The sequence below is a fragment of the Hirsutella rhossiliensis genome (genome assembly GCF_020360975.1).
Source record: "Hirsutella rhossiliensis strain HR02 chromosome Unknown scaffold00019, whole genome shotgun sequence".
Lineage (NCBI taxonomy): Eukaryota > Fungi > Ascomycota > Sordariomycetes > Hypocreales > Ophiocordycipitaceae > Hirsutella > Hirsutella rhossiliensis.
Window position 1 is genome coordinate 831,490 of NW_025408685.1, and position 10,620 is coordinate 842,109.

At 58.6% G+C, this 10,620-nt stretch overlaps 2 protein-coding genes across 2 annotated transcripts; both read left to right on the forward strand.

Annotated features, from left to right (window-relative positions):
* Positions 1–1,863: 1,863 nt before the first annotated feature.
* Positions 1,864–3,630, forward strand: HRG_11258 (RNase H domain-containing protein; the record flags this gene model as incomplete). The annotated part of the gene is made up of 5 exons (XM_044869728.1): positions 1,864–1,994; positions 2,045–2,061; positions 2,242–2,280; positions 2,493–2,676; positions 3,048–3,630. 5 exons carry the CDS (start codon positions 1,864–1,866, stop codon positions 3,628–3,630), a joined length of 954 nt encoding a protein of 317 aa, XP_044715281.1.
* Positions 3,631–5,789: 2,159 nt separating this feature from the next.
* HRG_11259 (endonuclease-reverse transcriptase domain-containing protein) lies at positions 5,790–9,383 on the forward strand (the record flags this gene model as incomplete). The annotated part of the gene is made up of 6 exons (XM_044869729.1): positions 5,790–6,088; positions 6,163–6,785; positions 6,832–7,758; positions 7,908–8,011; positions 8,091–8,174; positions 8,412–9,383. The coding sequence occupies 6 exons, from the start codon at positions 5,790–5,792 to the stop codon at positions 9,381–9,383; spliced, it is 3,009 nt and encodes a 1,002-aa protein (XP_044715282.1).
* Positions 9,384–10,620: the final 1,237 nt, after the last annotated feature.

Below are 10,620 nucleotides of genomic sequence, written 5' to 3' on the forward strand. Positions count from 1 at the left end.
GCTCAGCGGAAGCAACAGTTCGAGCGCATAGACCAACCCGAACAGCTAGAACGAGACTCTCCGAGATTCTCAATTCCATAGCTCCGAGCACTGCTCAGCCCGACGACCAGGAAGCCGAGCACCCAGATGACAGGTCACGGGGCAGGAGCGAAACCTCAGTCCTAAGCTCGACCAGGACCATGTCTCCGCCATTCATTATGGTAACCACGACACCTCAGCCTCAGAGCGAGGGCAACGAATCTAGACCAGCTTCCTTCAAAGAAGCGACGCATCAGCCCCATTGCACTATCTCCATGACGAGACATCCCCGCGTGAACCAAAGCGACAAGAAGACCCTGCGAGTCTTCCAAGCTAACGTAGGCAAGATCTCGCCAGCACATGACTGCGCCCTTGCCTCGCCGACTCTGAACGATACGACATAGTGCTCCTCCAGGAGCCGTGGACGGAAGCCAAGGACGGCCGATGTCTTACCAAAACCCACCCAGCCTACGATACCTTCTCCCAGTCGACAGCTGGGACGACAACAGCACCCGACCTCGAGTAATGACCTATGTCCGGCGGAGTCCCTGCCTGATGACAGATCAGAGGAGGCCTGTGGCGACCCGCGACATTCTCTGGCTCACCATCAACAACATAACAGTAGTAAACTTCTATCGACAACCGCACTACGATGAAGCACTGGAGATGCTCCTCCAGTGGACCACACCAGGAAGGTGCCTAGTAGCAGGCGACTTCAACGCCAAACACAGTAGCTGGCAAACCGGCCGGCTCGATGGCCGAGGTGACGACATCGCCTTTGGGCCTCTGAGAACGGCCTTAGCTTGCTCAACCCTGCCGATGTGCCAACGAACCCACATGGCAACACAATAGACCTCGCCTTCTCCAACATACCACTATCCGAAGCTGTCGTGGAGGAACACCTGGCCACCAGCTCTGACCACTTCACGCTCAGCGTGACACTCGCTGACCTGGCTCCGGCCTCGGTGCCGCTAGGAAAGGTCCGCCTCACCTCTGACGACGAGCTCGCTCGTTTCGCCGAAATGGTCGATTCCGGAGCAACAGCTATCCCGGCCGCGGCCTCGTCTCCCAAGAGCTTGATTCCCTGGCGTTGGCGCTCGTGGAACTTCTCCAACTGGCAGCCAAGGCCGCCGGTCGCCCCGTCCGCAAAGGGGCACGCAGCGCGCCCTGGTGGACAGAAGAATGCGCCCTCGCCGCGGCGGAATACCGCGCGATTAGGAGAGTCTACCCTCTCGGCTTCAATCGGGAAGTCCAGCTTGCAAAGAGAGACTTCCAGAAAGTCGTGCGGCGAGCCAAAAGACATTACTGGCGCAATCTGATCGACAGCTTCACTGACAGCGCCTCCATATTCAAAGCGGTCCGATGGCTGAGATCACCGGGCGCTTTCCAGCCTCCGCCCCTACAAGTAGGCGATGTAGTTTACGAGACGCAGCTTGACAAAGCCAATGCCCTACGGCGGGCGACGCTCGAGCGGCGCACGGCGGACGACGACATCCCAGATCCGTGGATCCCAGTCGACACAACGAAAACCGTTCCTTCACGCAACAGGCGTCACTTGAGGAAGTGCGCGACGCAACCCTACGGACAGGAAACACGTCTCCCGGCCCCGACAGCATCACGGTACAAATGCTCAAGGCGGTATGGCATATTATCGGAAGCCACGTCCAGCGGCTGTACGAAGGCTGCCTCACCATCGGCCATCACCCGAAGCCGTTCAGAGAGGCCGAAGTAGTCATGATAACAAAACCAGGCCGAAGGAACCTCTCGACCCTCGTGCCTGGCGACCCATCTCCTACTGTCCTGCCTAGGCAAAGGTCTCGAGCGGCTCATCGCACGCCGCCTGGCATGGGCCTCCGTCCACTACGGAGTCCTCCATTCACAACAAGCTGGCGCTCTCCGAAGAGATCTGCCGTTGACCTTGTTGCCGCTCTGCTGCATGACATTGAAGAGGCGTTTGCCCGCGGACAAGTTGCCACGTTGGTGACTATGGACATCCAGGAGCCTTCGACACTGTCCTCCGCAACAGGCTGATCCTTCGCCTCCGTGAGCAGGGGTGGCCAGAACATCTCGCTCGATGGGCTGGTTCTTTCATGCATGACCGCTCGGCGCGCGTCAGATACCAGGACACTACCACGCCCAGCTCGCCTCTCAATGCGGCCTCCCAGGGATCACCAGTCTCGCCCATCCTTTTTCTGTTGTACACGGAACCAATTTACCGCCTAGGGAAGCCGAAGGGGCGCTTCGGCTACGCAGACGACACGGGTATCCTATGCATAGGTAACTCCCTGGAGAAGACAGCCGAGAGAGCGTCGCGCTATGTAAACGAACTTGTGGCCTGGGGCGCCGCCAACGGCATCGCCTTCGACCCGATGAAGACTGAGGTCATGCATTTCTGTCGAAGCAAACCTAAAGTTGCCCGCCTATATTTCACGGCGACTCAGAGAAGCGCCCTGACCGAGCACTGCGATGGCTAGGCATCTGGCTCGACAGCACCCTGTCGTTCAAGACACACGTGGAAAAGTGGACAGCCAAGGCACAGGTCGTGGCCTATCACTTGAAAAGTCTGGCAAACACCAAACATGGTCCTCTTCCCGGTGCCGTTCGCAGAGCCGTAAGAGCATGTATCGAACCGGTGCTGCTCCACGGCACCGAGGCATGGTACCCCGGATTAACCAGCCCGCGATGGACCCAGCCAGCAAAAGAAGGACCATCCGGGATACAGCAACTCATCCGAAAGATGAACAAGTCGCTTCACACATCCATCCGAGCCATCCTGCCTGTTTGGAGGACGACGCCGATCAATGCCCTCCATCGAGAGAGCGGCATTCCACCGGTGATACAACTGCTCGATGTCGTCGCAGCGCTTCGCGGCCCGCCTCAAGTCTCTCGATGAAGCCCATCCGCTTGCGAAACGTACAGTCCGGCCCAAGCCCCTGTCATCCACAGGTCGATCAAACTGAAGTACCAGGTGCCGCGAGAAGGCTTCGGACCCGACTTCGACGCAGTGACCAGCTGCTGCCTTGCAGCAGGCGGCCAATTCTCCTCCCTCGCCGCTTCGGCGACGATCAGGCGCTGCCTCTGCAAACCGCCCCGAAAGACCAGTCAGCAGCGGATTTCCGCATTTGGCTCCGGTCAGTGCCACCACACACTCTGGTCGTCTACTCAGACGGATCGCTCTCCTCGGATGCAGCGGTCGGTTATGGCTATGCCATCCATCTGGATGGGCAAACCGTCCTAAGTGGCTGCGGCCGACTTGGGCCCGCTGAGGTTTTTGATGCGGAAGCGAAAGGCGCGCTCGAGGGCCTGCGCGCTGCCCTAAGCCTCCCACGATCGCAGAGGGTAGTCGTTTGTCTCGACAACATCGCGGCGGCAACATGCCTCAGAGGCATGCCGGCAGACTCCTCCCAGGATGTCTTCCTCGAGTTCCAGGCCCTGGCCACAGCACACGGTGCCACGGAGGTCCGCTGGATCCCCGGCCACACCAGCATCCCAGGCAACGAGCAGGCCGATGCCTTAGCGAAAGCAGGAACCTCTCAACCCGAGCCCGCAGGCGCTGTCCCGACACTGGCATATCTGCGCAGGGCTGCCAGGCAGCAGCCTGTGTGCATTTAAAGCCTGGTGGGAAGCCTCCGCACCCGAACAGTACAAGCCACTGCACCTTAAGCCGACGACCGGCTGCCCCTGAGCTCAAACTCCCCGACCGCTTCTCCACCACCTGCTTGCAGCCAGAACCCGTCACGGGACTTTGCCGACTACCACGAGAGGTTCAACCACGACGATGCGCGACTGACGTGCTCATGTGGCCGACGAAAAGAGCCAAACCATGTCTTTATTGCCGAAAGATCGAGCCGCGGCATCGGATGAGGCTGACGCCCTCACCTACTGCAGCAGTCAATCGCGCAATAGGCAGAGACTTCGACAGGTTCGTCAAGCTGGCGAAGGCGTCCTCCTTCTTTGAATGGGCTTGCCCTCGCCACTAGGCGGCTGCATCACACCTTTCCTCACCTCTTCCTTTGTTCAAATCCCCGGATTCGGCCAGGCAGAGGTGCTGCAACACCTTTGCCCGGCCGGGCCAACTGAGGCTGCGCTCTGCAGTCTCCGACAACGGTCCCTTGGAGACCAAAACTGAATGGCGATCTCACCGCCGCGCCTGCACGACCCGCTGACGGGCACCAGGTTCAACACGGAGCGCCTCAGAGCCGATGAAATGCTGGATGGTGGTTGTTTACGTTTGCGAGAGGAGACTGTAGACAGCCTACTAGCTCAGCACGTCCTGTGCCCCACCGGGACCTGAGCGGCCTCACGGCCGCTGGACGGAAAATACACATACATACATACATGAGGAATCCTCTGCATCCTTCCTTGTATTTTTACTTTCTTGGCACGCAAGTGTTAAGAAAGTAGCCTATTCTCACATACTTTCGCTTAACAAGTGCTCTTGACAAAACACCAATTGAGCCGCGCGCAAGCGCCGGCAGCGACCATGGCACCAGCCTCAGGTTCGCATGTCGACTCCAATGCCTCGAGACAAGGCACGATCGCCGCCAAATCCGGCGGCTCACATATCGCATCTCCGACCTCGCTACCCGACGGAAGCTCGCCGAAACGACTCGTTTCCGCGGCCCAGCAGCTGGCCCAGTCAATCTCGTCCACCGAAACGCCTGAAGCTGCCGTCACGGAAGGAGCGCAGCTGGAAGAAGCCCGAATCTCTTCGACTCGGCCCAGCCCACTGAGCACGCGCCAGTCTCAATCCTCGAAGCGGCCACGAAAATTGCTCGCGACAAAACGGCAGCCCATAACGCCAAGCTGGCAGTCTTACGGGTCTTTAGCGAATCATTCGAACAAGCAGCAAAGCAGTTCACGTCTGGCACCGAAAACAGCATCGCCAAGCAAGTCGCCACCAAATTTCTCAAATTCTGGACTCAATCGCTTGCCGAACTCGAAGAACCACCGAAGCCCACGTACAGCAGCGTTCTCGCATCCGGCAAGCCGAAGCAAGGACAGCTGGCCTTTACAGCCTCCGCCCCACCACAGCGAAAACCACAGACCACCACTCGTCTGCCAGGACGACCGCCCGTAGCCCCACCGAAGGAAGACCTCCGTGTCTCGTCCGACTTGACGCTGACGCTCCGGCCCGAAACCACGAAAGATACGCAATCCGGACCCACATCGCCGCTAGAGTCGGTATTGACCTGCGCCGCATTCCGGCAGCCTTCCCGGTAAACACGGGCTGGGCCATCCAGGCATCGGATGTGGCCACGCGTGACTTACTTGTGCAACGGCAGGCGGAGTGGGCTGCAGACCTGGAAGCCGCGGCCGTAGAGATAAGCCAGAAATGGCATTCGTACGTGGTAGCCGATTGTCCTCGTAGGCTCACAGACCTACGAGGTGTCGTGATCAACTACGAGGAGGCGGTCAAAGAAGAGATTGCCTGCCAAACCGGACTGAAGCCCATCAGCATACGTCTATCGCGACACGACTCGGGTGATATGCCCACCCAGACCCTGATTGTGTCCTTCCTGGAACCCACACGAAGACCCTGGAGACTTTTCGGCGCCAGCCGTCTCGCCCGTTACATTGACAAACCCAGCATCCCTAGCCAATGCGATAAATGCTGGGATTTCCACGCTCGCCACAGCTGCGACCGGACGGCGCGCTGCAGACGTTGCGGCAAGACCAACCATCGTAGCCAAGAGTGCGCAGCCCTCGAGCAGTGCGCAAACTGCCTCGGGCCACATTGCGCTGATGACCCTAAATGCCCTGCCCGCCCCATGCGCGTTCATGGCATTGTACGGCGCCTGACGAAAGAGGAGAAGGGTCTGGTGAGGCAGGCGGGAGCTCAGCTCTTCGCGCAGCAGAAAAGACAGACACCAAACCACAACGTGCCCGAGCAGTCTTGTCAGAGCCCTGATTCGAGTCAGTTACGTTCTTCGGAGTCGCAGGCAGCTGGAGAGGATGGAAGCTCTGGCAGAAGCGCCACCCAGAGCGAGCCGCTTCTCACCCCTTGCATTGTCGTGGCCACGACGCCGCCGCACGCTAGCGATGACAACCAGTTCACCCCTGTCGTCCCGTCGAAGAAACGACGCACTAGCCCTGTGACGCTGCCCTAATGCATCACCGTCATCCCAACAATCGAAGCGACAGGAGGTCCTTGCGAGTCTTCCAAGCCAACGTGGGCAAGATCCTCCGGCGCATGACACCGCTCGCGCTGGCTGATTCGGAGCGATACGACATTATCCTGCTGCAGGAACCATGGACAGGACTTAAAGACGGCCGATGCCTCACCAAGACGCATCCGGCCTACGACACATTCTCACCCGTCACCGACTGGGACGGCCGCGACACTCGTCCGAGAGTCATGACATACGTCCGGCGCTCCGCAGGCCTCGTCGCTGATCAAAAGAGACCTGCGGCGACTCGTGACATCCTTTGGCTCACCGTGAACGGGACGACGGTAGTTAACTTCTATCGGCAGCCGGACTACGACGCGGCTCTGGAAATACTGCTTGGTTGGTGCGTGACGGATAAATGCCTTGTATCTGGCGACTTCAACGCCAAGCATCCCAGCTGGCAGGCCGGTCGACAAGAGCACCGCGGCGAAGACATCGCGTTCTGGGCCATGGATAACCGACTCAGCTTATTGAATGCTGTCGATGTCCCGACTAACGCGCGCGGCAGCACGATCGATCTCGCCTTCTCCAATATACCTTTGGCGGACGCGGTTGTTGAGGATCATTTAGCAACCGGGTCCGACCACTTTACCCTTAGTATCATGCTGCCTAGTCAAGCCCTAACACCCTTCCATTATGCAAGATCCGCCTCAACCCGATGAGGAATTGAAGCGATTTGTCGAGCTGGTAGAAGCCGGTGCAGCTTTCATCCCGACTACAACCTCAACTCCCTCCGAGCTGGACAACTTTGCGTCGGCGCTGGTGGACCTTCTTGGTTGTGCAGCGAGAGCTGCGGGCCGACCCGTCCGTAAGACGACGCATGGGGCGCGGTGGTGGAACGAAGAGTGCGCAAAGGCGGCGGCCAATTATCGCGCGTGGAGGAGGGTGTACCCTCTCGGCTTCGACCGAGAAGTGCAGCTAGCCAAGCGGGAGCTTCACAATGCAGTGCGCCGAGCAAAACGCCTTTACTGGCGCGACTTGATCGACAGCTTTGCCGACGGCGACTCCGTCTTTCGGGCGGTCCGCTGGCTAAAATCCTCAGGGCCGTGCCAGGCACCTCCCCTGCAAGTAGACGGCCGAGTGTACGAGACGCAGCTGGAGAAAGCCACCGCCTTGCGGCGAGCAACCCTGGAGCGGCGCACAGCGAGCGACGACATCCCAGACCCGTGGATTCCCGTGAACACGGATAAGATGATTCCCTTTCCCAATCAGGTCTCCTTTGAGGAGGCTCGCGACGCCACTCTACGCACCGGGAACACATCTCCAGGCTCGGACAACATCACGGTGCGGATGCTTCGCGCTGTCTGGCATGCAATCGGCAGTCTCGTCCATCAGCTGTATCAAGGCTGCCTCAGGATTGGCCACCATCCGAAGCCCTTCCGAGAAGCAGAAGTGGTTATGATCGCCAAGCTAGGACGCAGAGATCTGTCTACACCCCGCGCCTGGCGCCCCATCTCCCTTTTGTCTTGTCTCGGCAAGGGCCTCGAGCGGCTCATTGCACGGCGTCTAGCGTGGGCTCAATCCACTTCGGCGTACTACACCCACAACAAGCCGGCGCGCTCCCGAAGAGGTCGGCCGTGGATCTCGTAGCCGCCTTGGTTCACGACATCGAGGAGGCATTCGCCCGGAAGCAAGTCGCAACCCTGGTGACCTTGGATATACAAGGCGCCTTCGATACAGTTCTCTGCAATAGATTGGTCCTCCGCTTACGAGAACAAGGATGGCCATCGAACCTCGCGCGCTGGGCCGGCTCGTTCATGCAGGACAGATCGGCACGCATCCGTTATCAAGACATCGTGACGGATTCATCGCCCTCCAGTGCGGTCTGCCGCAGGGTCGCCCGTCTCGCCGATCCTCTTCCTGTTGTACACGGAGCCGATATATCGCCCAGGTCACTCTCAGGGACGCTTCGGCTACGCGGACGACACTGCCATTCTATGCGTCGGTAATAGCCTTGATGAAACGACCGCCGAAGCATCTCACCATGTACGTGAGCTTCTTTCGTGGGGCGCCGCTAACGGATCTCTTTCGACCCCGACAAGACAGAAGTGATGCACTTCTCTCGAACGAAGCCCAAGACGGCGCCGCCGGTGCTCCACGGCGAGTTTGAGAAACGGCCGGATCGAGCGATGCGTTGGCTCGGCGTTTGGCTCGACAGCTCTCTCTCAAGACACACGTCGAGAAATGGACGGCCAAGGCGCAAGCTGTTGCCTTTCATCTTAGGAGACTGACGAACACGAAACATGGCCTCTGCCGAGTGCTATGCGACGAGCCGTCTGCGCTTGCGTCATCCCCGTGCTACTGTACGCGGCGGAGGCCTGGTACCCTGGTCCGAAAAGCCCGCGCTGGACGAAGCCTTCCAAGGAGGGGCCGTCGGGGATTGGCAACCTCGTCAAGAAGATGAGCAAGGCACTCTACACGTCTCTTCGGGCTATTCTGCCAGTGTGGAGGACGACACCGACGAACGTGCTGCACAGGGAGGCGGGAATACCGCCCGTTCCTCTACTCCTCGAAGGGCGTCGGACGGCCTTTGCTGCGCGCCTTAAAGCTCTCGACGAAGCTCACCCGCTCGTCCAGCGCACGTCGCGACCAAAAGCTCCCGTCGTGACCGTGAACAAACTTATCAAGTTGAAGTACCAGAAACAGCCACAGCCCTTCCGTACCAGACTGCGGCGAGCCGACGAAATGCTATCGAGCTGCCCGAGACCTGCTTTACTGCAGCGCGGATTTGCCGAAGAGCAGACTGCGCCTCTGCAGAGTGCATCGAAACACGAGACGGCGAAAAAATTTCGCGACTGGCTTCAGGCACTATCGCCCCGAACTCTTGTCGTCTACTCCGACGGGTCTCGTTCTGAGGAAGGCCACATCGGATACGGCTATGCTGTTCACCGGGACGGATCCACCGTCTTGAGCGGCAAGGGCCGTCTTGGAACAGCTGAGGTTTTCGACGCTGAGGCGAAAGGGAGCCTTCCAGAAACTGACCGCATCTTTGTCTGCCTCGACAACCTCGCGACCGCAACATGCTTACGGGGCACGCCGAACGACTCCTCGCAAGAGGTCTTCCTGAGTTCCAATCTTTGGCGCGAAAATACGGAGCTGTGGAGGTCCATTGGATCCCCGGCCATGCTGACATCCCAGGCAACGAGGAGGCTGATGCTCTGGCAAAGGCAGAGCATCACTGCCAGAACCCGCTGATGGCGAACCGACGCTAGCGCATCTGCGAAAAATTGCCCGACTGCAGCGGAAAGAGGCTTTCAGTGCCTGGTGGGAAACCTCTGCGCCGGAGCGATACAGAGACCTGAGGCTTAAAGCCACAACCAGCTGTCCGTCAGAATTGGCGCTCTCTCGGCCCCTGCTTCATAACTTGCTTGCAGCAAGAACCCACCATGGGGATTTTGCTGACTACCACGAAAGGTTTGGTCACGACGATGCGCGACTGACGTGCTCGTGCGGACGACGAAAAGAGCCAGCACACATCTTTTACTGCAGAAAGGTTGCGCCACGGCATCGTATGCGGCTTGCACCTTGGCCGGCTGCAGCCATCAACCGCGCAATCGGCAAGGACTTTGACAAATTCGTCAGGCTGGCGACAGCGAGCTCCTTCTTCGGAGGGATCTGCCCACGCCACTAGACGGTCATCATTCTCCTCTCTCACCCTACCTTTCCTCTCAATTCTTTCTGTTACCTGCTCCGATCTCGGGCGGCGTCAAGGTCTCACGACCATGCGATCGCCGAGGTCATCAAGGGCTGCAAGGCCCCAGAAGCAAATTGGCTGATCTGACCACGGGACAGCTTTCTTCGTGCCTGGACGTCCCGCTGACGGGCAACAGGTTTGTCATGAGCGCCGTTGAGCCGATGAAATGCTGGATAGTGGGTGAAGTGTACGATATGTAGCATGTAGACACCTGCTAGCTCAGCACGTCCTGTGCTCCCCTGCGGAGACCTGAGCGACCAAAAGTTGCTGGACGGAAAATACACTAAACTAAACTAAACTAAACTAAACTGAGGAATCCTCTGTTTTTATCTGGCAAGGTTCGAGGACACGATCTACGTATTCGCGCTATCTTCACTAATGTCCCACTGCGCGAGGAGAACACGTCCATTCAATTTGAATCATCAAAGGTTCTGCAACTTGGTAAAACCTCACCAAACGTTAGTTGCACCCATCCACTCGCCAAGCATTTCAGCCGCGGGGGAACTTTACACCGCGTATGGCCATATATGGTCATTCAGCCCGAAGGGCGTTTATTCAGTCAGAAAGAGAGGCATAAAACCTCTTCTCATTGGCTAATTGGCCTCCCCTGTACTCAACTCGTGCGGGGAGTGGTCGGTTGGCAACGCCACCAAATGAAGGCCATGCCGCAAACCCCTGAGCGTTGACTAGGTAACGAGCTAGCCGTTTCGAGAGCTTTTCTTCAATGCAAGTTTCCAA